General features: G+C 60.3%; 1 protein-coding gene across 3 annotated transcripts; it reads left to right on the top strand.

Moving 5' to 3' along the window:
- The first annotated feature begins 140 nt into the window (after positions 1-140).
- Positions 141-26,425, top strand: PALM (paralemmin). Of its 3 annotated transcripts, XM_067734544.1 has the most exons (9): positions 141-592; positions 12,665-12,716; positions 13,184-13,264; positions 13,463-13,593; positions 15,134-15,296; positions 16,933-16,954; positions 18,352-18,411; positions 20,849-20,980; positions 24,314-26,425. In XM_067734544.1, the coding sequence occupies exons 1-9, from the start codon at positions 156-158 to the stop codon at positions 24,841-24,843; spliced, it is 1,608 nt and encodes a 535-aa protein (XP_067590645.1). In that variant the 5' UTR covers positions 141-155; the 3' UTR covers positions 24,844-26,425. The 3 variants fall into 3 exon arrangements, with proteins under 3 accessions (XP_067590645.1, XP_067590646.1, XP_067590647.1); XM_067734545.1 differs by lacking the exon at positions 20,849-20,980; XM_067734546.1 differs by lacking the exons at positions 18,352-18,411; positions 20,849-20,980.

Raw genomic sequence — 26,425 nt, 5'->3', positions numbered from 1 at the left:
CTGATGCTCTTCCCCAGTTACTCCCGCAGGCAGTCTGCGGGTCCTTCCGCCCGCAGTAGGGCCGTGGTCCTCGGAGCGGCCTCCTGGACTTCCCCCGGGCTATTTGTCCCCATTCGCTCACCCTCCGGACCAGGAGCCGGGCAGGGGTGGGATGGATGGCGGCCAGGCTGCGTCCCAGGCCGACTCCGGACTGGCTCGGCCGGAGAATCAGCCCCGCGCCGAGATGGAATGAATGGGTCGGAGCGGCCGGAGGTTCCGGCGGGCCGGGCGGGCAGACGCCTGGCGACCGGGGCGCGGCGGCGGCGGCGGCGGCCGGCAGGAGGCGCAGGCGGGCGGCGGCGGGAGGCGGGAGCCGGCGGGAGGGGGCGCGAGCGAAACGCGGCGGCGGCGGCGCGCGCGCCCAGCCCACCCCCAGCGCCCGCCGCCGCGCGGACAATAAACAGCCGCGCGCGGGGCGATGCCCGTGCCGGTGCAGCCGCCCCCGCGCCGTTCTGCCCAGGCCGCCAGGCCTTAGCCCGCCGGCCCGCCGGTACTCCCCGCGCGCCCCCGCCGCCCGGCCTCGCGGACCCACGGACCTCGGCGGGGAGATGGAGTGAGTAACGCGCTCGGGCCGGGGGCGCCGGGGAGGCTGAGGCCCCCACTCCCGCCGCCACCGCGCGGGCAGGGAGGTGACACGGGGCTTCCGGGATCCCCGCTCAGCCCGGGAGGGACTCGGGCTGGGTCGTGCCCGACCCAGGCCTCCCCACGATTCGGCCCCGGCGGCCCACGGGTTCCTGGGGACTCGGGCGGCAGCGGCTGGGGGCGGCCCGGGACGCGCGCGCGGGTGGGGAGGGGATGCGCTGTGTCTCCGCCCGCGCTCGGCCCGCGCCCCCGGGGCAGGCCCTCGTCCACTTGGGGCGATGGGGCGACCCTCCCCACTGCCCCGGCCGGCCGTGAGCTCACTCCCCCACCCCCAGCCTGAGCTCGCCGTGCCCTGCACCCTGCATGCGCACCGGCCGGTCCTCCCTCGCCTGGCTGCCCTCCCCAAGGGCCTCAAGTGCTGTCCGGAGCCCCTGCTAAGGCGGGGATCCACCCGCCCGAAGTCCCGGCTTGTAGGGGGCTTTTCTCCAGGCTTCCGGGTCTGGGATGTGTGTGAGACCAGAGGACCAGGTGCTTTCCAGCAGGGGAGCTTGGGTCTCATGTCTTCCTGGGGAAAGTGTCCCCCGAGGTGGGGCCCCAAATGATGTAGCCAAGAGCCCGCTGGCCCCCGTGCGAATGCGGTGGGCAGCCTGGGTCTGGGGGCTTGGGTGAGGAGCTGCCGGGCAGCCGGTCCTGCACCAGGAGGTGCCCAGTGAGTGTGCCTGGTCGCTTCCCACGCAGGTCGTCTCTTCCTGGCGTCAGGGCATCCCCCCACACCCCCACTCCCACAGGTGGATGCAGGGAGGTTGTGGGGTACGTTTACGTGGGCAGGGGGCTGGGAAGGGGGTGTCTGGTGTCCCGCAGCCCACCTACCCTGTCCCAGGGCCAGCAGCTGCCCCACTGTGGGCCGGGTCCCCACCCTGCCTGGGGCCGGACGTGGAGGTCCAGCCAGCCCACCCGGCCCGGCTCCTCTGCCCTTCCCACTGGGTGTGTTTTCTGAGCCTGCAACTTTCCTCCAGGGATTCACCCGTGACCCGCCACACCCTCAGCTGGGTGGGAGCCACTGCCTCCTGCCTGCCCCCCTCCCAGGAAGGCGACACCCTATGTCCTCTGCTTTTGAAAACCCAGACAAAGGCCCAGCCCGGCCCCGGGAGCCCAGCCAGGGGCTCAGGGGAGCCGGGGCCCAGACCAGTCTGCTGCGTTCCCCTCACTTGTTTATCTGCTCTTGGGGCCCAAGGGGAGCCTGTGGGCCTGCCCACAGCAGGCCCTAGGCAGGGTGTGGCCCCGGGGAGGGGGCTGCCTGGGGGAGGAGGGGTGAAGAGGGAGGAAACGCCCACTCAGAGCAGAGGGGTGAGATATTCCGGATGGACCCCATTGTTTCCTTTCGAGCCCCCCTTTCATTCTCGATGAGGTTATGGAGGCCCAGAGAGGGGCAGCTGCTGGCCCATGGTCACACAGCACACGGAGGGCCCCCGGGTGCTTGCTGCCCTGCCCCCAGGCCTTCTTGGTCATGGGTCAGATATGGTGCTGTGGGTCCACCGTTAGGCAGGTCGCTGGCTTTTCTGGGTGCAGGCGTGGGACAGGACTTGGCGTTAACCGCCTAAATAGCCGTGCGAGATCTCCAGTCCCCAGCACTCCGGGGTGACGATGGGTGGGGAGAGGCTCCATCTGGTGCCGCCCTACGTGAACACCTGCCCAGGCTCTCCGTCCTTCTCCACGAGGGCAGAGCAGGCTCCAGGCGCGGAGGCAGCAGCCGCTAGGACGCAATCGTCCACCTCCTTCCGTTTCCATGGATTTTGCCATCGCGGGAGATGGTGGCGGCTTATGGTGGTGCTGGAAAGTTTCTTTTAAAGAGACGTTTACGACTCTGACAATTTTTCGTTAATTTAAGGATTAAACGAATTTTCATTAACTTAAGAATGAAAGGATTCTTACGAGGCAGGCCGCGTGGGCGCTGGGTGGTGCTCTGAAGGTGGGACAAGGGTGGGGCCTGGGTGGGGGATCCGGAGCTGGGTGCATGTGCTATGGGGAGGATTTGCTGTGTGGCCCACGTGAGGGTGAGGTGCTTCTCCTCTGGGACCCTCAGGCCCCGGCTGGTAAATAAAGATATTTTAGCTGGGAGCAGCCACCTCAGATGTCCAAACCCCTCTCCCGGGTGAGGGGAAGGCTCAGACCCCGGGACGGAGCAGGAGAGCAGAGCAGGAGAGCAGAGTTGGGTCGGGACCTTCCCAGAGCCCTGACCGCCCTGAGGCCTGGACAGTTTCAAGGAGAACGTCTCCACTGGGTGCTAAGTGGGTTCTTAACGCTGCTTTCACACTTGCGAATCTCCCTTTAATGAGAAGCAGAACCAGTTAAAAGGCAGCAGTACCCAGTGATAATTGAACTTAATAACAAGTTTTTCTTTTCATCGTGTATCTATTTTTTTTTTTTTTTTTTTTTATGTTTTTACTCTGATGTGTGTGGTAGTGGCTTCTGGTTTTCTCAGTCTGGGTAACGATGTGACTTTGTTGCCTTTGAAAACAAAGGGGTTGGATTTAAACAGTGAGTGGATTTGAAGGGAAGGGACAGGCAGCTGATACTAGAGGTGGTGGCAGGAATGCGGGAAGGTGGTCTGAGATGTGCAGGTGTGATTTCTTTACTTAACAGTCATTGAGCGCTTGCTGTATACCAGGCCCTGTTCTGAGTGCTTTGTCCATGGGGACATACTTGGTCCTTATAGCAGCCCTGTGAGGTGGGGAAACTGAGGCACAGAGAGGTGACGCGACATGCCTGAGGCCACACAGCCAGAAAGGGGTGATGTTGGCATTTGCTCCTGGGCCATCCTCTTAGGTGCCAGGGAAGGCTGGGGAGGGGGTCTTTGCACATTCCTGTATCCGGGGGCTGTGGGCTGTGGGGCTCCCAGGTATCCTGACATCGGCTTTTCAGCCTGGTTGGCTGGCTGGGCTACACAGAAGGTGGCCTTTGTTGTGGTCTGGGCTCCAGGGGCCATCTGCCCTTGCATCCACCCCAGGGACCCCTTCTGTGACTGCTGACTTTGGAGTGGGGCATGGAAAGGGGGTTTCTCACCCCCCATGGGCCTCGGTCATACCACCCCCCTTCTCTGGGCCTCACTTTTCTCATCTGGTGAATGGAGACACGAGCCCACCCAGGCCCCTCCTGGGTGGGGTGCAGCTAGGGGAGGGTGGGTGCTGTAGGGATCGGGCCCTGTAAGGACCACTCACAGCTCTGTCCCAGCCCCATGGGGAGGGCCCATCTTCAAGGGCTTCGGGCTTTGATGCAGGAAAATGGGTTGATTTTCTTAAAGAGTATCACGTCACCTTTTTCCAAGTCTGGGACCCTATTCCCTCCATCCTGTCTCTACCCAGGAAGCCTGTCATCTGTTTTGGGTTTTTGTTTGTTTGTTTGGTTGGTTGGTTGGTTTTGGCCACAACGTACAGCTTGCAGGATCTTAGTTCCTCGACCAGGGATCAAACCTGGGGCCCAGCAGTGAAAAGGCCGAGTCCTAACCACTGTCCCACAAGGGAATTTCCTCCTCTGTTCCTTTAAGAAACACTCCCTGGGCTTCCCTGGTGGCGCAGTGGTTGAGAGTCCGCTTGCCGATGCAGGGGACACGGGTTCGTGCCCCGGTCCGGGAAGATCCCCCGTGCCGCGGAGCGGCTGGGCCCGTGAGCCACGGCCGCTGAGCCTGCGCGTCCGGAGCCTGGGCTCCGCAACGGGAGAGGCCGCAGCGGTGAGAGGCCCGCGTACCGCAAAAAAAAAAAAAAGAAAAGAAAAGAAACAGACCCTGCTGATCACCCTAGTCCTGTGCAGGATCAGAGGGGTCTGGGTCTGGAGGAGCCCATGGAGGGTCTTCTCTGAGGTGTGGGGAAGGTTTCCTGTCCATTCTGTCATGGACCTTTTCTGAGAAATATATTTAAGGGCTTACCCAGGCAGGCAGAAGGGTGTTCCTGGTGGAGAGACTGGTCTGTGCAAAGGACCAGAGGTGGGAAATGTGTTGGGAGAAGGCAGTGTTCTTTGGTTTGTGCTCTTGGGGCCAGGTCCTTCTGGGCCTACAGTGCCCAGCTGGGGAGCCCCAGGGAGCCATGGATGGTATCTGAGCAGGGGAGGAGTGAGGTTCTTACCCAGGCACCAGAAAGAGGTTCTGGCAGCAGAGGGTCCAGAGCAGGGAGAAGCAAGTCAGACCTCAGCCTGGACAGGGACAGTGTGAGCAACTTGGGGAGAAAAGCGAGAGCCGGGGGAGGGGTGGCAGGACCTGATGTCTGGGTCGGCGTCCGCTGACTTCAGAACTTTGTGGTGGTCAGAGCTGCCCACAGGGACGGTGTCCTGGTCAGGGCAAGATGGCCCAGCCCCTGCATGTGCTGGGAGGCTAGAGTGCACCCTGGCCATGCTTCAGAGGGGTCTCCATGCGGCACGAGATGGCTGGGTGGAGGTCATGGTGCCTGAGGAGTGGAGAACTGGGCTGTGGCGTCTGTCTCCTGCCAGACAGGTTTCAAGCAGAAACTCAGGGCAAGTCAGAGCCCATCACTGGACCAGTCTGGACTGGGACAGGTACTGGGAGGCGAAGCCCAAGCCAAGCCCCGTGGTGGGCAAGACACACGAGGACCAGAGTGAGGGCAGGCCTGGGAGCCCAGCCTGGGCGGTGGGGGGAGGGCAGCTGGCTTGGCGGGAGGCTTCTGGTAACACTTGTCAGGGAGCGGGCAGGTGATGACCAGGTCAGTTTGTGTTCAGATCCTTCTGACCCTGGAGAGCCTCAGGGCATGGCTGGCAGGGCCTTACAATCCCCCGTGGGGTGGGCAGGACCCCAGCTCTGGCCCCAGCAAGGCCCTTGGTGAGAGGGCCAGCATTTCTGCTGTATCTATGTATATCTTTATTCTTACCAGCTTTTCTGAGATATCATTCACACACCACACAATTCACCTATTTAAAGTGTACAATTCAGTGTTTTTCAGGACATTCAGAGTTGTACAGCCATCATTGCTAATTCCAGAACGTTCCATCAGCCCCAGAAAACCCCGTCCCCGTCAGCAGTCACTCCCCACCCCCCCCCCCCCCCCAGCCCCTGACAACCACGAATCCACTCTGTCCCTGGGGATTTGCCTGTTCTGGATGTTTCCCATTAGTGGAATCACACACTGTGTGTCCTTCTGTGTCTGGCTTCTCTCACTGAGCATCGTGTTCTCAGGGTCCATCACGTTGTAGCGAGTGTCAGGGCTTCGCCCGTTTTCAGGGCTGAGTGGTGCTCCCATGTGTGGAGGGACCACATTGTGTCTATCCGTCATCCGTTGATGGGCATTTGGGTCGCTTTATATATTAATTTGTAAGTCACGTCCGAGGTGGTTGGGGCTTGTCCTCTGTCCTTTCTTGGATGTGAGGCGCCCAGGTCCTGTTTTAGATAAATGTAAGATGTGACAGTGAGTTTCTTTAAAAAAAGGAAGTGATCACAGTACAGATGGTCCCTGGGGGTGGCAGGAATGTGACAAGGATGGGGAACCCTTAGGTGGGTTCGTCCACTGGAAATGGAAGGACCATAATTGATGTGCTGGCCCAGTGGACATTTATTGAGTACTTGCTGTATACCAGCTGCTGGGGACACGGCAGGGACAAAAGAGACAGTCACTGTCATTGTGGAGAAATCAACAAAATAAGTTAAATGATTAGGTGTTTCCTGATGGTGAGGGCTAGGGGGCGGTGTTGGGAGGTACTGGGGTTAATTAGGGTCAGAGGAGGCCTGAGTGAGGAGGTGACATCTGAAGACAGGCCCGAGGGAGTCAGTGAGCCCCTTGGAGACCTGGCAGAGAGGTGCCCCAGGCCCGGGGACACGGTCAGTGCAAAGGCCCTGAGGTGGGATCGTGCCTGGAATGTTTGAGGTGGTGGGAGCAGCCGAGTGAGGGGTGGGAGGGACGTTGGGACTTTGGGGCTGGTCTCTGCTGCTGGATTTGCCTGAAGCCGGAGAAGGGCCCGCATTCATTCCCTGCTGCCCCATCCTGCTGTGAGGGCCCAGGGCAGGGTCCAGCTCACCCCTCCCCATCCCAGGTTAATAGGCAACAGATTTGCTCCCCTGGGTCTGGGACCTGCTCCAACCTTGGTCCCCACCATGGGGGTGGAGATGTCTCCCTGCCTTGAAGCTTCTAGAAAGCCATGCCTCATGGGCTGTTCACCTCACCAATGACAGCCGTGTTCCCGGGGGCCCACTCGTGCTGAGTGCTGAGGGGCTTCGAGAAGGGGAATTCCTTCCTGATGAGGGGAGAGACCTAGGAAGGCTTCCTGAAAGAGGCAGCTGTGTTTCAGCTGAGATTGGACGTGGAGGAGAGAAAGGGGAAGGCAGGGAACTGGGGAAGGGTGAGGGACAAACACAGGGGCTTGAACTGCGTGCTGAGAGGCTGAGGTTCACTCAGGGTGACAGGACTGCGGGAGGGTCTGGAGCGAGGAAGGTGCTGGCGCTTAGGAGGAACCCAGTCTGGGGCTGGGAACCAGCCTCCCCCCACTCCATCCCCCACCCAATGGGGGAAGGGGCCGCTGGGCTCCCTCTCACCCCCCACACCCGGCACCGCGTGACTCTGCCTCTCCCCCACCCCCCCCACCTGTGGCCAAGGTCGTTGTCAGCTGTTTTCTTTCAATCAGCACAGGAATGTTCCAGCGCTGGGCTCCTCGCCTGTCTGGGCTGGGACCCCCTCATTCCTGCTGGAGCTGCCCAGGAGTGGGCTCTGGAAAGACAAGTGTCACCCACACACACACCGGCCTCCCACCTCCCGCCCCCCCCCCCAATCCCTCCTGCCCGCTGGGTGACCTTGAGCCGGTTGTGTAACCTCTCTGGGCCTTTAAAAAATAAACGCCCGAAACGCTGAGGGCTCTGCCTGGCTCGCTGGGTTTGGGTCTCATTAGCTCATCTCCTGGAGCAGGATTATCTCACGCGCTCCCAGCCGACGCCCTCGCCGAGTCCTGAGCCGCCCACAAGGCTGCTCGAGCCCAGAATTTTCTCCATGCGCCATAAAAATAATCGCGCAAGGACCAGACACCTGCGCCTGCTGATGGTGGGCGTCCTGACGGAGGGCATGTCCCTCCACCAGCAGCTGCGAGCTGCGGCCCATTGCCCAGAGGAGCCGGTGCAGGCTCAGAGACGCTCGTGGCTTGCCCCGGGTCACACAGCCAGCGGAGGCAGCCGCCATGCTGCGCTAAACCCTCCCCATGCGTTTTAGCCAAAATTCAGCTTCTGCGCCCAGCTTGTAAAATCTTTTGTAATCTGGCCTCTGCTTCCCTCACTGAGCCCAAGTGAGCATCTCAACCATCCCACTGACCACCCCTACCCGCGCCAGACCTCAGGGAGACCCTGCGCTCCGTGTGCCCGACCCTGCCTGGGTCCAGGTCCTCACTTCACCATTTAGATGCTTTAGTCCATTCACTGATAAAACAGCCATAATTATCCCACGTGCCTCACAGGATCTTCAGGAGATTGGACGCTTAGCAAATGTGTACAGACCCCGCTCCTCCCCAGACTCAGTTTTCCCTTCTGTAAAGTGGGGCTGAGACCCGCCCGCGGAAGATGGTTAGCGCTGGGGAAGGTGTTCCTATTGTATTGCTGTTTTATTAGGGTTCCATCGTCCTATTTTGTTTTACTTTTCGGATTTATGATGCTGAACATTATTTTCGCTTGACCTTGGCTGCCTCACACCGAGGGCGGGTTCAGACCCTTCCCGGGTAGAAGCCCCTCCCTGGGCAGACGCACCTAAAACCAGAACGGGGAGCCCTCCCCGCTGCAGCAGGGGTCGGGGAGACCCTGTTATCCATCCAAGTCCCACCCTGTTTAGGCAGCCCCTGACGCCCGAGGCCGGAAGCCCCTCAGGCCCCCAGCGCAGGGCTGGGGACTGGAGATGCTTGGCGCCGGCCCCACCCCCGCGCGCCTGCAGGCCTTGGCGTTGCCATGGGGATGGCGCGGTTGCCAGGGCGACCGCCTCCCGTGGGCCCAGCCATCCATCACTAGAGGCGGCGGCCGCGCCCGGGGCGGCTCTGGCGCCCCCAGGCCCGGGGAAGGGCACCTGAGTGGGGCTCATAGCCTGCGCCCCTCGGGCTGTCTGGGCTGAGACAGCCGGGCGGATGGGGAGGGATAGAAATTCTCTGCCTGGTCCGGCGCCTCTCCTTCGTGTGTCCGCCTGACCTTCCCCTGCCCTCGCTTGGCCCGGCAGGGACTGGCCGCCCTAGCGAGGACACTGCCCGCCTTGTCTCCAACCTGGAAAGCTGACCTCACAGCCATCCCTGTGTCCCTGTGTCTGGCCCGAATGGCCACCTGCCTGTCAGGGTGGGGACCCGGCATTAGGCGGCTTGGTAACTCTGCCCGCCATGGCCCTATTTGCACTAGGGTCTCAGCTGCTATGCCCCCTCCCCCAACTCTGCCTCCTGCTTGAGTGGGTCCCTGGAGGCCGCGCTGGGGCTAGGAAAGGGGAAGCCCTGTGGTGTGGCCTGGAGCTGGGCAGTTGTAGTTTGAATCCCAGCTCTCACTTCCTAGCTGTGTGACTTTGGGCAAGTGACTCGCCCTCTGTGGGCCTCAGTTTCCAGCTATGGGAAGCGTGTAGCAGGCAGAGGGAACATCAAGTGCAAAGGCCCTGAGGTAGGGATGAACTTGGTGCAGGGCAGGCACAGCCAGCAGGTCCTGGTGGCTGGAACAGAGTGAGCGGGAGGGAGAGTGGAGGGCGCCAGAGCAGGGAAGTGGGTGTGGGCTGGGCCTTGTGGTGTTTTGCAAAGGGTGGTGGGAGCCTGGGGGGCTTGAGAGCAGGAGAGCGACCGGTTTGGATTCTCATTTGGAGAAGCTGCCTCTGGCTGTGGGCTGTCAGGGGGGCAGGGAGGTGGCAGGTGATGGTGGAGGCCTGGGCTGGGGTGGGAAGTGTGGCGTCTGCAAGAGTTGAGGAAACAGGCCTGTGTGGGGAGCTCAGGGGGTGGCACCCTGCCGGCGTCACACAGGGTGAAGGGGCAGACCCAGAAATCCAGCTGGCCTGGCCCTTCAGGAAGGGCAACTGAGTCAGATAGCTGGATCAAGCCTTTCTTGAACTCCACCCAGCTGAACCCAGCCTCCCTGAGGAAGGACGGGGGAAACTGCAGAGGGTGCAGCTGGTACTGCTGGGCCCCTGGGAGGGGAGGAGGTGCCTCCTCGGGAGGGAGGAGCTGAGTGGGGTCACCTGGCTGGGGCGTGGGAGCCTGATGACTTCACCGGTCTCAGCAAGGCCAGGAAACCACCGAACCCTAGTGGGGCGGGCGGCTGGGGCACTGCAGCCCGGGATGGATGTCCACCTGGCAGCCGCCCGGCGGGGGGTGGGGGGGGAGGGCAGGGGCGGGGGCTTGGGTCGGGGTAGACCCCGAGCGCTCTGCGACTTGGGGCCTGTTTCCCTTCCGAGCCACAGCGGGCGGGAGACATACAGGAGCGTCCGGAGCTGGGGTGTGCTGATGGAGAAACCGAGGCCAGACCCACAGGGTCTGTGGAGGCCTCGGGGTGGCCCTGATACAAGGCCAAGGAGTGGGTGGGGCCCAAACACGGTCTGTAATTTCAGTGCCTGCCGTGCCCGTGAAGATAAGGGGCTCGGGGCAAATGGGGGGACAGGTGGGGGGTTGTGGCTCCCATGCTCAGAACCCCTTCGTGCCCGCCAGGCCCTCGCCCATGAGACGGGGCGTCCAAGAGTGGCCCTGTGGTCACTGGGGATTTGAGGCGGACGGTCCCAAAGCCCCCCGCTTGGGCTCAAGACCCTCCGCCCCCCACCCGCCTTTTGCATTGTCACAGTGGCCCTGGACGCGTGAGGTTATTCTGAGGCCCGTTGGAGAGGATGTTCTGGGCTTCAGGGGTCCAGTCATTTCACTGCACCTACTGTGTGCAGCTTCCAGACCGGAGACTGGGAAGGGAAGTGTCAGGTTCTGAAAGCTCCTCTTCCCCCACCAGGTGGGGAGGGGGGATGCAGGAGAGCAGGGATGACTCATCCTCCAGGTCCTGGGCCTCCTGCTGGCCCCGTGCCCCCACAGAAGGCCCCAGAGCCTCAACAGCGTGAGGTCCTGTCCCTTTAAGGGCACCTGACATTTATCCAGCTCCTACTGCATACCAGTTTAAGGCTAAAACTGCACATGGATGGGGCAATTCCCCGGTGGTCCGGTGGTTAGGACTCAGCACTTTCACTGCCAGGGTCCAGGTTCAATTCATGGTCAGGGAGCTAAGGTCCCGCGAGCTGTGCGGCGCAGCAAAAAAATCAAACAAACAAAACGTGGATGGGATGAGAAGGGAGCCTGGGGTTGAATTTCAGCTTTGCTGCTTTTTTGCTGTGTGTTTTTGGGAGGCTTACAGCTGTCTCTGGGCCTTTTGGAGTCCTGGGAGACTCCAGGTGAGGCGAGTGTGAGAAGCGCCAGAAATCCCAGGACAGCATCGAGGACTTTGCCGGCCAAAGGTTGTGGGGTGGGGCTTCAGGGTCCTTCCTCCCCCAAGTGTCCCTCCCAGGGCTGGAGAATGCTGAGGCTGAGGAGGGGGCGGTCTCGGTCAGGCTCTCCGTCTGAGCAGAAAGGTGATACTGCTCTTCCTGAGACACTCTTCTCCAGGCTTTGATTCCCAGGGAACTCCTATGAATCCTCAGAAGCCCAGCTTCAATGCCCTTCCTAGGTCTCTAGACTGGGCCTCACTCCTCATGTCCCTTGGCCCTGCCCCAAGGGGTGGCAGGAGGGTTTGTTGGGAGGAATTAATGCGGGAATAAGGCTGCTTGGAGGGGACTTCCCTGGTGGTCCGGCGGTTGGGACTCCCTCTTCCAACTGATAAGTGGAATATTTACCAATGGAATGGAATATGTATAAATGGAATATTTCCTGCCATATCAATAAACAAAGGATGTCACAGTCATCAACGATTGCAGCCCTCCAGCGTGAGCCGGTGAGCCCTCAGGAAACTCAGGGCTAAAAAGAATACCTGCCATCTAGCAGCCGTCAGACTGCAGCCGCTCCCTGCGGTGAGCCCTGAGGAAACTCAGGATGTGGCAGGATACTGGCCCCAGAGAGCTGAGGTGCACATCAAAGGAATGGTTTCAGTGAGCCCAGACTGTTGCATCTTCCCATACATGGAAAAGCGCTGAATTCCTTAACTTGAGATATCTGATTTTCTTTATCTTTTATTTTTTTAAAGGTTATTTTATGACACGTAGGTTTTTTTAAAATTTATCTTTGGCTGCGTTGGGTCTTCGTTGCTGCGCGCGGGCTTTCTCTAGTTGCGGGAGCAGCTACTCTTCATCGCGGTGCGCGGGCTTCTCATTGAGGTGGCTTCTCTTGTTGCGGAGCGCGGGCTCAGTAGTTGCGGTGCACAGGCTGAGTTGCTCTGCAGCATGTGGGATCTTCCTGGACCAGGGCTTGAACCCGTGACCCTTGCATTGGCAGGTGGGTTCTTAACCACTGTGTCACCAGGGAAGTCCTGGCTTTCTGTAATTAACTATAATCTTTTGACGTTCCCGACTACCTGCCCTTGTTGCAAAACTCCTAGATGTCCTGGCTTCCCCCCTCGCCTCCTCGGAGCCGTTTCTCAGAGTTATCTGAAGCTCTGTCTCCCGGGCTGCAGTCCTCATTTTGCCCCCAATACAACTTAATTCACGGGCTTCCCTGGTGGCGCAGTGGTTGAGAGTCCGCCTGCCGATGCAGGGAACACGGGTTCGTGCCCCGGTCCGGGAAGAAAAAAAAAAAACCAAAACTCGCAACTCTCACATTGTGCATATATATATTTTTAAGTCAACACGATGCAGGGGGTGAGGGTCCCATCCCTGGTTGGGGAACTAAGATCCCACTTACCTCCGGGCCAAAAAACCAAAACATAAAACAGAAGCAATATTGTAACAAATTCAATAAAGACTTAAAAAAAAAAAAAAAAAGGCTGCAGGGAGAGGAGGCTGGTACCTCTGAGGGGGGTGGGTAACGGCCCTATGCCGCGGATGGGAAACTCTGGCTCACCCAGCAGGAAGACACAGGGTGGGGATTGGAACTGGATCTGCCAAAAGCAGGGTTGGGGTGGACCCCCTACCTCACTTGACCTTTTCTGTCCCCCCAGGGTCCTGGTGGCAGAGACCACGTCCCAGCAGGAGCGGCTCCAGGCCATTGCAGTGAGTTTTTCCTGGTCCCGAGGATGGTGTGGCCAGTGGGGGCAGGCTGGGGGGACCTGGGGTCTCAGGGGCTCCCCACACCCAGCCTGGGGCTCCAGGACGCAGAACTCCAGTGTGGATTGGGAAACTTGAGTGCCTGCTGGTACTTCCCCACAAAATGAAAATGTCGAGATCCCCTTAGTCCTCAGAATGTGGACTCTTAGGCCGAGAGCCCTCTCAGAGCCCCTGGACAGCCCACCTGCAGGGGAGAGACTGTGCTCGCATGGGGGGGGGGAGGTGGGGGGACAAGCTGCGGGGAGGTGGAGGGGGACAGGAGGGGGGCAGGTAGATGGCACAGTCTGGGGCATAGGTGGGGGGGCCAGTGGGATGCCATTTACAGAAAAAGTGGGATCCGTGTGGGCAAAGACTGGGCGTTTGTGGGGTCTCCGCGCCCCACGCCCGCCCTGACTGCGTGGTCCGTCTGGCAGGAGAAGCGGCGGAGGCAGGCGGAGATCGAGAACAGGCGCCGGCAGCTGGAGGACGACCGGCGGCAGCTGCAGCACCTGAAGGTCCGGGCGGAGCCTCGGCCGGGGAGGGGGCGGCAGCGTCCAGGGACCCCGGCCTTGGCCGGAGCAGGGGGGCAGGAAGGCTGAGGTGACCCCTATTCTGATCCCAGTCCTGACTCAGACCCTAACCTGACCCTGACCGCCACCTCAACCTGACCCCAGCCTCGACCCTGACTTTGACCTTGGTCCCCACTGTCCCAGTCCAAGGCGCTGCGGGAACGCTGGCTGCTGGCGGGGACGCCGTCCTCAGCCTCGGAGGGGGACGAGGACATGAGGAGACAGATGCAGGAGGACGAGCAGAAGGCGCGACTGCTGGAAGAATCCATCTCCAGGTGGGTGGGGCCACGGCAGCCGCGGAGGGCTCGGTGAGATGCCCAAGGAGTGGGATCCACCCGCGGGCCCCTGTGCCCAGGTGGAGGGGGCGCTGTGGGAGGAGCCTCCCACCCAGGCTCGGGGAAGGGGGGTGTGCTGCCTGTGTGACCCCTCCTCCTCTCCACCCCGCAGCGGGGCGTGAGGAGGCAGGGCGACGGTGCATCTCTGAGCGTGGGAGATGCGGCCTCCCCCTGGGCTTCCTGGCGCCAGCCCAGCTGGCTCTTCCCGGCGCTGATGGAGCCGCGGAGGCACTGCAGCTGGGCCTGCAGGAAGCCGGGGGAGGGGGCAGGCCGGGGAAAGTGACCATCGCCCTGGGCTGGGACAAAAGGCCCGGAGGAGTTTCCGGGCAGGCAGGCCGGCGGCCCAGGCTCAGCTCCCGGGGCAGCGGGGTCATGCGGAGGGAAGTGACAGCCAAAATTCCAGTGTCCGCTGGGCCAGGGAAGGCCCTAGAGGCATGGGCCAGCCCGCCAGCCAGCGGACGCTGAGGCGGGCCCCGCAGTGGGGACCTTGGGATCCTGTCTGGATGTGTTTCATCTGGAAGAAAGTGGGAGAGTATTGGCTGGGAGTCCCTTCCCCAGGCCTCAGTTTTCCCACCTGTGACCTGTGTGCCCAGATGGAGGCGGGGCTGAAATGGGCCCGGGAGCGATGGTAGGGACTGAGCAGGCCGAAGGCTCTTACGAGTGGGATGGAAGGTGGATGGGAATCACCGGCCACCGGGGGCTGGGCCAGGTGGTCTCCTGCCCCTCCCACCCTGCTGGGTACAGCCCTGTGCCAGGGTAGGGCCTGCCCTTGAGCCCTACTGTGTGGCTGGCTTTCGGGGGCCTTGGCTTTCTTCCTGACAGGGCAACCCACTCCTCGGGTGGTTCCATCACCTGCATTTTGCCTGCTCAGTGTCCCCACTGGACACCTCCTCCTGGAAGCCCTCCAGGCTGACCCCAGCTGTGTCCAGCCTGCCAGCCTGGGCTCACTTTGTTAGGGGGCTGCAGACTCACCCGCGGTCTGTCCTGAGTCTTCAAGGAGAACGTGACCCCGGGTGCTGAGTGCCTTTGACGTCTGCAGCCCAAAGGCTCAGGCAGGTGACACTTCAGGCGGGATTGAATATGCCTGTCTTGTTTTCACTGGGTTTATGTGCACCATTATCTTCTAATACTTGGAAAGTAACATGGTTTTTCCAGTTTCCCTGGAGAGATGAAGATTCCTGTAAAAATAAATGTATTTGAGTGGGAAAAAGGAGAGTCTGTTGGAAGCAAAAACAGGAGTAAGCAGTGGCACGGGCGGTGCAGGGATCCAGGGACCAGCCGGCCCCTGGGTTCGGGTCCCCGCTCTGCGGCCTGCTGGCACTGCTCCAGGACTCCATTTCCCCTGCCATGCGCGGGAAGGAGAACACCTCTCAAGGTCGTTAGAAAACATCCAAGTTAAGGAAGCCCTTCTGGGATGTGCCGGGCGGTGCTAGGCACCGTAAGTGCCCGGCAGGGTGTTCACCTCGTGCGCCCTCCCCAGGCTGGAGCAGGAGATCGAGGAGCTGGAGAACGCGGATGCGCTGCCGGCTGCCGCCAAGGAGAGCCCGGCAGCCCCGAGCCCTGCCCGTACCCCCGCCCCCGCCCCGGCCCCACGCCCCGCCCAGGAGGACCAGAGGGCCGAGGCTGTGCTGAATTCTCAGCAGGTAAGAGGTTCCCGGGGCGCCGCCCTGCTGGCCCAGATCCAGACGCCCTCGCCGCCTCTGGGGCTGTGGCCAGTGGCGCATCCAGATCCCAGCCTGGCCACTTCCCAGCTGCGTGACCAGCATGCTTTGCTTTGCCTCCCTGGGCCTCGGTTTCCCTGCCGTGCGGGGGCGTCCTGGGGGGGTCAGTGAGTCAGTGGAAAACCAGCATTTCACGGGTAAAGGGTCTTTCCCTGCTTGGCATCTTTCTCACGTTCGTGAGCACAGCAGGCATCACCTGTCTAATCCCCACAACAGCCCTTTCAGGTGCGAGCAGCGTCCCCATTAGATGGAAGGCAAAGACTGAGGCCCGGGGAATTCCCTGGCGGTCCAGTGCAGCGCTTCCACTGCAGGGGGCACGGGTTTGATCCCTGGTCAGGGAACTAAGATCCCGCATGCCACGTAGTGCAGCCAGAAAAAATAAAATAAAAAAATGAAAGACTGAGGCCCAGAGGGGTTGAGAGACTGGCTCAAGGCCGCACAGCTGAGGAGTGGTCTCTCCTGGGCTCAGCCATTGATTCCCGGGTGTGACATCCAACCAGGTTCAGGTGAAACCAGACCCTGGAACTCTGGACCCCGAGCTCGTGGTTGCCACAGTGTGTTAAGGCAAATGTAGAAGTCTCCCAACCACCTTTGTTGTCTTCAGGACTCGGGGCTGTGGGACACGCCTCCTCTGCCCCCATCCACCCTTGTTACCCCCACCCCAGATGAGCTGCAGCTGGGGAGACATCCCTGCTGTGTGCCCCAGTCCTTCTCCAGCTGCTGCTCTGATAGCTTCAGTCTGGAGCCTACAGACCTACCCTCACTGTTTCCCAAGGCTTGGTTGGGGCAGACCAAGAGGACGTAGACCCAGGCCCTGGCCTCCCTGAGCTGTTGCTGAGTGGGCAGACGGGCATGATCAGGCAACTGCAAGCACAGGAAGGTGGTCGGACCTATTGTGGGGGAGCATGGGCTGCTGTGGAGTCCCCAGTGAGGTGTCTGATTCATGGGAGGGCTGGGCAGGCTTCCCAGAGATGGGTTTTGAAGGTTGAGTAGGAGTTCTCCAGGCTCGGACTCGAGAGGGGGTTTTCCGTGAGGTTGATTGAGCACAGACTGCGTGCTGGAGTGGTCTCTGCCCTCACGATGCCCACCTCCTGGCTAGGTAAGTAACATGGTAACCTGAGGGACAGTCCAGGATGGGGTCGGGGAGCCACCTTTAGGTTGGGTGGTCAGGGGGCTGAGCGAGCAGCCAGCCAAGTGGAAATCCAGGAAGGGCCTTCGAAGCGGAGGGACACTGCTCATGTAACAGCGAGGAGACCAGGGACGCTGGCCAGGGATGGGAGGAGGCAGGAGAGGCCGGTGGGTAGGTCTCCGCTGGCACAAGCCCTGGGGCTCACCAGGAAGGGTTGGACTTTGTTCTGGGAGCTCTGGGAGCCCCGGGAGGCTTCTGAGCAGGCTGGGACCTTTCTGGCTGTCTGGGGGATCGGTCCAGGAGGAGACAGCCCCTGTGATGGGGTCACCTCTCAGCCAGGCCCTCCCCAGGCTCCGGCCTCGGCAGGTGGGACACTGGTCATGTGGGAGGGGGCGCCGGCACCCCTGACCTCTCCGTTCTTTTTTGCAGGCCCCGGTGGGCACGCCCAAAGGTACGTCTTCGGGAAGGGGCGGGCCGAGCCCCGGCGCCCTCTGCTGGCCAGATGGGGGATGGCAGGCAGGGGAGGGTGACTAAGGTGCTATTGTTGCTAAAAAGTAAAAATAATAGCACAATGACTCGCATTGTCATTGTTCTCAGCGAGCCCCGACTTTGAGCCGGCCCAGTGCCCCTTAATATCAGTTCATCGAATTTTCACAACATCCCTGGGTGGGGCTGCTGCAGCACCTGTGTTACAGGTGAGGAAACTGGCTTTGCCGGGGCGTGTCTGGCTGAGGTCTTAGCCCTGGGGTGGGTCCATCCTGTCCACGCGGGGTGCCTGCCCTTGGCCGGCCCTGCCCCTGTTCCACACCCACTTGCTCTGGGCTCCAGGGCAGGTGGGTGGGCTTCAGTTTTCGCATCTGTAAAACTGGATTGGTGGGGCTGAGACACCAGGGTCCTGGCTGTCCTGGAGACAGTGCGCTATTTAAAACGACAAGGGTCCTGGGACTTCCCTGGCGGTCCAGTGTTTAGGACTCAGCACTTTCACTGATGGAGCCCGGGTTCAGTCCCTGGTCAGGGAACTAAGACCCTGCAAGCTGCGTGGCACAGCCGTAAAAAATAAATAAAACAAAATGTAAAATAAAATAAAAAGACAGTGGTCCCACACACACAGGTGCAGAAGACTGCCGTCCAGGAAACAAAGAAAAAAGCCCCCCCCCCGATTTATTACAGGTATATAGTGTACACATCTACAAACACTTCACATGTTCACATGACATTTAAATACATACAGTTAGCTGTAACAGTTTATTAACTATATTACTAAGTATATTAAATTTCTTTAACATGTTATATTTTAAAATATATATTGAGCGTCTCTATTTCTGTGTGCAAAGGCATGGAAAGAGCGCCACCAGCCAGGATTGGAGGTGGTAGCCAGAAGTGTCTTTGGCCTGATTTGTCATGAGTTAATTATTCATGAGGAGAGACTGTCTCCTTGTCTTACTGTGGAATTAAAAATTAATAATTAAAAAAAAAGAATCCATGCAGGCTTCTCAGGGATTTTGTGAAAATCATTTGGGTCAAAGAGATGGGCAACGGACTGTGGGGCTGAAGTGTGTTTTCTTTGGGGGGAGCGATCCCATGTGTGTTCGGGGGTTCTGGGCATGCACACATGTGCGGAGGGGTCCAGCTGCATGCACGTGTTAGGGGGAGGATCCAGGTATCTGGGTGAGTGTGTGGGAGGGTGGTCTCAGTGTCTGGAGGTGTCTCCACATGCCTGAGCGTGTCCGCGTGCCTGGTGGGAGTCCATGTATCCGGGGGGTGTCCACATGTCTTGCAGGGGGGGGGGAATCTGTGTGTTTTCTCATCTGAATCTGTCTCTCTCTCTCCCTTTTGCCCCCCGAGCAGAGAAGCGAATCTCCAACACCCCCCTGAGGACGGTTGAAGGCTCCACCATGATGAAGGCCGGTGGGTTGGCCCCAGGCTCAGACCCATGTCCAGCCACTGTCCTGGGCTGAGTGTCAGCCCTGGGGGGCCTGGGGGTCCAGGTCAGGGGTCCAGGTCGGATGCAGACGCGCCCTCAGCAGTACCTGGTGGGGGCTGTGGTTATGGGTGGGTGGCTGGACCAAGGCCGCAGCTCTGAGCCTGGGTGGGGCCGGGCGCCCCCTCTGCTTTGGCACATCCGTCACAAGCCAGCTCAGCTTCCCCGAGAAGATGGGCCCCCTCGCATGGCGTTTCTAACCTGATGCCCCTCCTGGCTTCCATCCCCCAACCTTGCCGCTCGCTCCTGGGACCCGGGAGGAGGGAGGCGGGCACAGGCTCGCACGCTCACTGCAAACCTTCCCTCCTTCATCACCGTCGGCCCACCTTGGGAGAGGGAGTGAGCACCCTGTCCCTGGAAGTAACCAAGCAGGGCAGTCCGAATTAGTGCTCAGCGCTCTACAAGGTCAGGTTCACATCCCTGCTTGATCACATGACGGCTGGCACCGGGTTGGGGGGGGGATTGTAGTGACCTCGTGCCCAGGGCCCAGCACAAACCCAGTAACAAGAGTGAGCAGAAGTCAGGACGAACGGCAGAACCTTGTTGCTGCTGTCCCCGAAGTTAGTTTGGAGGCACAGAACCAAGGGGGGCAGTGAAGACCAGGGCGTGATGACACCGGGGGTGGCCGACAGAAGGGGGTGTGCCAGTTAGAGCAGCCCTGCCCAAGAGCAAAGCCAGAGGCCCCCAGCCGGTGACCTTGAGCAGTGCACAACCTGCCCAACTGTATGTCTGATGGTGGGGTGTCAGGCTTCAGAGGGATGTGGGATTACAGAGCATCCTTCACCCACTTATTCATTCTATGATGCTTGCTGAGCACCTGCTGTGAGCCAGGCAGGAGAGACGCAGCCAGGAGAGCAGGGGTTCTGACGGGAGTGAGAGCCTGCATGGTTAACTTACAGAGAGGATACAGCAGAGCACGGGGAGCTGGAGAGGGGACAATTTGAATTAAAGGACTCAGGGGAGGCCTAACTTAGGAGGTGACATTTGAACAAGGACTCGAAGTGAGGGCGCGAGGCATGCAGGTGGGGCGGAGGTCACACCAGGAGGGCGCACCGCCAGTGCAAAGGCTCTGGGACAGCACTGCGCCTGGCGGGTGGGTAGGACCGCGCGGAGGCCAGTGCTGGTTGGAGCAGCCGGAGTGAGGCGGGGAGGGGGAGGAGATGAGGGCGAGGAGGGGACGGGGCGGGTCAGGCCATGCGGGGCCAGGCGTGGGGGTGGGGGGTGGCGTGTGAGCCCTCAGGGCGGCTGGCAGAGCAGGGACGCGCCCCGCTGCGTTCTCACAGGCGGCCCCTGGCGGCTTCGGGGAGAACAGGCCGTGGGCGGCGGCGGGAGGGAGACAGGGCGGAGGGGACGGCGGGGGTCCGGGAGGGGTGGGGGGGGCGTGAAGGTGGGGCGTAAATGGTGGAGGATGGCGGGTTGTTGTGTGGGGGATGGGGGGATGATGGCGAGGGATGGTGGGGGGAAGTGGTAGGCATGGCGGGGAGGGGGAAGGATGGTGGGGGGATGAAGGGAAGGGATGAAGGAAGAAATGGTGGGGCAGATGGTCCAGGAGGACTGTGGGGGACAGTGGGGAGATGGGGGAGGGCTGGGGAATGGTGGGGGCGGATGCAGCTCTTCTCCCCCCCCCCCCCCCCCCCCGCGCAGGGGCTGCGGAGGCACGAAAAGTGGGCGGGTTCTGGGAGTCCTCAAGGCAGCACCCAGGAATTTGCAGATGGACCGAGGAGGGGGTGTGGGAGTGGTGAGAGAGGGAGGAGGGAGAACGGAGGTGTCCTTGTGAGAAATGGGAGGATCTGGGAGGGGCAGGTTGGGAGGGGTCTTGGCCGTGGTGATGTGGGCCCCTTCATGGAGGAGGGCTGGGGACCCCAGGCAGACGATGTCTGCACAACGGGGTCAGATGCTGGCTGTTGAGCGATGGCCTTAACGGGTTGTGACTGCATTCGCGTCCAGAGGGAATCATCCCCTCTGCACAGTGGAGCAGATGAGAATACAGATATATCAGTAGTCGACTTAGACGTGCAGCACAGAGAACGCGGCAGTCCAGAACATTGTGGGGCGCGAGCTTGCTCACCCGCGTTCCAGCCCTGGCTGGAGTGGGCCAGGGACGCCCCTGAGTCACTGGGACAGTTCAAGACTTTGCAGACGGGGCGGGGTGGCCGGGGTGTCCTCGGATCACCAGCACAGGAATTCAGACCCCTCGCCCACGGGACTGGGGAGCTAGGGAAGGACGCTGAGCTGGGGGGGGCCGCGTCGAGGGCACCTGCTGCTTGGCTGTGCGCTGCCGGCTCCCCTTCCTGGCTTCGCTGCAGCCCGGCGGGGGGCACATGGGCAGGTGGGCCGCGGCGTGACCCGTGCCTCTCGTGCCAGCCATGTACTCGGTGGAGATCACGGTGGAGAAGGACAAGGTGACAGGGGAGACCCGGGTGCTGTCCAGCACCACCGTGCTCCCCCGGGAGCGCCTCCCTCAGGGCATCAAGGTCTACGAGGACGAGACCAAAGGTACGCGCCCCTCCCCCGCCCCGCCACCGCCCCGCCAGAGCCTGAGGCCCAGTCCTCCCTCCATCCAAGGACCCACCTGGAGGCGTGGCCAGCGCCAGGCTGGGCTGGGGGGGCCCATCCTGAGTGGCGCCTGCTGTCCTGGGTGCTTCCCGGCCAGAGGGCCCAGCCCTTCAACCCCGATTTCACAGATAACTCATTTAAATAGTTACTGTTGTAGTAAAGGCTACAAAAAAAAAAAAAAACCCCAGAGGTGCGGAGGGGGCCGAGTGAGGGTCCAGCAGTGCGGGGAGGGGGCAGAGGAGGTGAGAAGGGGCACAGTGGGCGTGGGGGAGCAGTGCGCCTGGTGAGGACACAGCATGTGCAAAGGCCCTGAGGTGGGATGGAGTTTGCTGGGCTGGGGAATCGAGAGGAGCCCATGCGGCTGATGCGGAGTGTGGAGGGGGATGGTGAGCCTTGGCGGGGGTGGCAGGGGCCACGGTGCTGAGATCTGGTTTGGTTTTTAGGGTTCCCTCTAGCGGCTGGGAGGGGAGCAGGCTGTGGGAAATACCCACAAGGAAGCTGGGAACGGCAGGAGAGGGCAGCCTTCTGCAGAAGCTCCTGAGTGCCTGCCTCTCTCTATATAATTCACAGAACGTAAAATTCACTTTTTTTTTTTTTTTAACTAAGGAGAACTTTCCTTTAAACTGTGAAATCTGTCAGAATTTAGACAGCCATCTCGTAAACATCTTGGCACTTAAACTTTTGTTTACTTTCGGCATGACCTGACCGGGGAGGGGAAATTTGGGGCAACGTTTGCTGTGATGCCAGGGATAGAGGCAAACCTACCCTAGTAAAGATAACATTTTAAGAAGATGTTAAAAGTACATTTGAAGTCAAGGCAAACATTTGCTTTCTTCAGGACATGGGGTCCCCAGAGCTGGTCCCTTGAGTCAAGTATAGAATTAGCACCGCTCAGCCTCAGGGTCCATTAGTGAGTCTGTACATGCTGCCCTCATGAGGCTATGGAATTTGGAGAGAGAGGATGCAGGACACCCGTACCATTCAGTATACAGCTCAGTGGGTTTTGGAATATTCACCATGTTGTACACCCTCGTGAGCTGATCCCGGAACGTTTCTGTTCCCCAAATAGAAGCCCCACCCCTGCCCCATCCCCACCACGGCAAGCACGAATCCACTCTCCATCCGTGGATTTGCCTGTTCCGGACCTTTGCCGTCTATGGAATCACACACCGTGTGGCCTTTTATGTCTGGCCACTCTTATCGAGCGTTACGTTTTCAGCGTTCATCCATGTTTATATTTTATGGCCGAGTAATATTCCAGCGTATGGATGGACCCCATTTTGTTTATCGAGTCATCAGCTGATGGATGTTTGGAATGTTTCCACCTTTCGGTTTTATGCTGTACAAGTTTTCGTGGGGGCGTATGTCTTCGCTTCTCTCGGGTGATACCTAGGCACGGAACTGCTGGGTCACGTGGGGACTCTAGGTTTAACCATCTGAGGAACTGCTGGGGTGTTTTCCACAGTGGCTGCACCATTTTACTTTCCCACCAGCCGTGCGTTAGGGTTCCAGTTTCTCCACATCCTCAACAACCCTCATCATTGACCATTTTTAAATTGTTGTTATTATTATTGCCATCCTAGTGGGTGTGAAGTGGTATCTCACTGTGGTTTTGATTCCCAAAGCCCCGTGTTCTTAGAGCTTCAGGCCTCTGGGATACCCAGGATGCTATCAAAGGGGTCTTGTCACAGCCCAGCTCTGCTGTAATTTGGGGGCATCGACCCAAGTAGAATCCCAGCTCCAGCTCTCACGGGCTGTGTGGTTCCCGGGCACGTCCCAGCTGCCCCATCTCCTGGACAAGGGTGAGATCGCACAGGGCCAAGGAGCAGAGATGTCTGTGCTCACAGAAGGTCCTCACCTTGGCCGCTGAGCCCTGCCTGGCCCAACCCCTGGGGATTCAGGACCTGCCAGACTGGACTCTGTTGCTTAGCAATGGGAAGGTGATCCGTTTCCATGGCAACCAAGGGCTCGGATTCCTACCCTGGGGCAGTGGCCAGTGGGAAATACCTAGCTTGGGTCTGTGTGACCTGGGCACACCCCACCCTCTGGGCCTCGAGCCCAAAGTCACTGCAAGGCCTTGATGCATGGACGCCCCTCCCCAGGGATTTGGAAACTGAGAGTGGAAAGCACTTTCCTTCTGGCCAGAAGCCAGAGGCTGGCCAAGCCTAAACCTTGGCCTGGGAGGAGGCGAGTCCCCGGGGTGTCCAGTGTGTCCCTCCCTCCATGCTGAGCAGCTGGGCAGCTGTGTTTCTAGAAGGGCTGTGATCTGAGGCTGGCATCAGACCACAGCTGGGACTCCTCCCGGCTGCCGAAGTCCGGTCCTCAGAGACTGTAACACAGGTTAGAAAATGACACATCAGCGGGACACGGGGGACAAAAGCCGGAGAGATTGGAAAATACACTTAGCAAGCTTGACTGCACACATAAAACTCTGCCCAGTGGAGAATACACATTCTTTTCAAACAAGGGTGGAGCATTTTCGGAAAGTGACCATGTCCTGTTACAAGGTTGTGTCTTACACTCTGTTTTCCTGGACCACAGTCCCCCGCTCCCCCAAATTGAAAAACGCTCTTCTAAATAAATCTTGGCTTAAAGAGGCAATCAGTCAAAATGGAAATTATAAGATATTTACACTTGAAACAGAATGACATAAAGTAATCCATGAACTGCAGCCGAAACAGAGCTCAGAGGAAAATGTATAGCCTTTGGGGCATTGACTAGAAAACAGGAAAGACGGGTGAATGAACTAAACTTTAATTCAAGATCGTCCACATGAGCTCAAGGAAGGAGGAAATCAGAATCCCCGCAAGTCCTCATGAAAGGAATGCCTAGACCGGTAGAAAGAGCAGGGTCCGGCCGCAGCCGGCTGTGTGACGTGGGGCTCGTTAGCTACCCTTCTCTGAACTCCATTTTCTCCGTCTTTGCGACGGAAAAAAACAGACCTACTTTGCAAGGTAATCACCTGGGAGCAAGTTGACTGGGGAATAGGGAAATGCTTCAAACTGCGAGACAATAAAATCCCGATTCATTTGGTTCATTCATGAACCAATTCATGTTGGTTTCTAACATGCTTTTGTGCCTATACATTTTCCTCTGTGCACCAATTTGCCTGTGCCCACAGATTCCCGTAGGAGCTTTGATTGTCAATTGGTTCCAAAGGTGTAATTTAGTTTATGATTCCCCTTGAGCCTAGAGGTGGCTCTTAGCCTTGCCAGGCCTCCCCTCCTGTCTGGGAACCAGCTCACTCTCTCCTTCTCTCCCCCCACATGCCAGTGGTCCACGCCGTGGACGGCACGGCGGAGAATGGGATTCACCCGCTGAGCTCCTCTGAGGTGGACGAACTCATCCACAAGGCGGACGAGGTCACGCTGAGCGAGGCAGGGTCTGCGGCCGGGTCAGCAGAGCCCCGGGGGCCGTCGGAGGAGGCAGTCCGGACCACGCCGTCCAGGCGGGAGATCACTGGAGTTCAGGCCCAGCCCGGCGAGGCCACGTCAGGCCCTCCTGGCATCCAGCCAGGCCAGGAGCCCCCGGTCACCATGATCTTCATGGGCTACCAGAATGTGGAGGATGAGGCTGAGACCCAGAAGGTGCTGGGCTTGCAGGACACCATCACCGCAGAGCTGGTGGTCATTGAGGACGCGGCCGAGCCCAAGGAGCCCGCCCCGCCCAACGGCAGTGCGGCCGAGCCCCCTGCCACCGAGGGCTCCAGGGAAGAGAACCAGGTGGGGCTCGAGGCCCCTGCCAGCGACCCCCAGGACCTCGACATGAAGAAGCAGCGCTGCAAATGCTGCTCCATTATGTGACCCACCCGGACCCCCAGACCCCGGCCCCACCCTCCACACCAGACACCCACACGGCCCGGCCCTCCTGGCGCCCGTCCACCCTCCACCCACAGTCACGGGCCCAGGACATGCTGTGTCTTCACACGTTCCTTCTGAGTTTTCTTTCACCGGAAAGAGAGGGACAGGGGTTCCCCCCTCCCGTCACCCCCCCACACACCCTAAACCACTGAGCCGTGTACCCACGCCTGGTAGGAGAGACACGGACACACCCGCTTCTCCCCAAACGAGGGCCCCCCCATGTCACGGCAGCTCCACAGATGCGGCTCTTGCCCACAGCGGTCCTGGCTGGTGTGACCTGGAGCCTCCAAGCAGCCCCAGGCCAGCCCACCTCCCTCTGGGCCTCCTGCCTGTGCCTTCCTGCCACCTCCAATGAGGTCCCTGAGGGGACACCCTGCCGGAGAGGGGTCCCGGGAGCCAGGGGTTCTGGGGGCCTGCTCTGTCTCCGCTCAGCCTCTGGAAGTGGGGGGGCGTTCCCTGGCCAAGGCGCTGGGTCCAGATCTCGGGCAGTTGGGCTGAGGCTGTGCCTCTTTGGGGAGCCCAAGCTCGAGGTCTTGGAATGGAGTACGGGCCCCGCTGGACACCCCAGCCTGATGTGCCCCTCCCCCCAATGCTCTATGTGGGCGCAGCCAGTGGACGATGCAACCTGGGAAGGGGGAGCCCTGAGGATATGCCACCCACTCAGGAGGGGCGTGACCGCTGTGCTGTCTTCTGGCCGGGCTGGGCCGGGGGTCTTCGAGCTGCCTCCTGAACAAGGCAGGGCCACGTGAGCCCCTTTATGTCCTGAGCTCCCACCCCCTCTGGGCCCTCCTTCCTCCTGGTGCTAATTCAGGGACCCTGGGGGACTGCCCCTGGCCTGGACCCTTCTCCAGCCTGCTTGGACCAGGGTCCTGGGTCTCCCCACCCGTACCCCAGAGATCAGGCCCACCGCCAGCTCTGCTGGGCTTGGCTCATTCTGGGCAGTGGAGGGGGGAACACCACCTGGGACAGGGAGCTTCCCCTGGGTTGCAGCTGGAGACCCCCATTTGCTTCCCAGCCTGATGTGCGCCTGCCCCCCTCTCACTGGAAGCGGTGAGGGGCGAGGGGCTCCCCTCCTGGGGGCAGCTGACACCTAGATGTACAGACACATCTCCCTGGTTGCAGCCACACTCGTCCCCAGAGGCACATTAGTGCACATGCTCACAGGCCCTCTCGTGTGGGCTGTGGATGACCAGGCCCCATCTCGGCCCCTCCCCTAGGGACCTGCAGCCTGGTGCCCAGGGCCCAGGCCGCCTCCCACCTCAGCAGGGTGGGTGCAGGGGCCGCCCTGGACCTCAGCCTGGGTCCCCATCTCGGCTCTGCCCCTGGGTGGCTGGGATGAGAGGCCCTCTCTGAGGTGACCCTGAGCAGTGGCCATGGAACACCCCCTTCCTCCTCGACTCCACCTGAGTCCTCGAGCTGTGAGCCTCCGCTGAAGTGCCCTTGCTGCCCGCTCTGCTTTCAATGTGTGATGAGGCCCCAATGTTCTTGACTTTCCCAGAGACGCAAATAAACAGTGTGAACAGCC

This window comes from Pseudorca crassidens, chromosome 3 (assembly GCF_039906515.1).
Source record: "Pseudorca crassidens isolate mPseCra1 chromosome 3, mPseCra1.hap1, whole genome shotgun sequence".
NCBI classification, from domain to species: domain Eukaryota; kingdom Metazoa; phylum Chordata; class Mammalia; order Artiodactyla; family Delphinidae; genus Pseudorca; species Pseudorca crassidens.
Note: the sequence above shows the minus strand (reverse complement) of the source record. Positions and strands in the feature narration are given on the sequence as shown.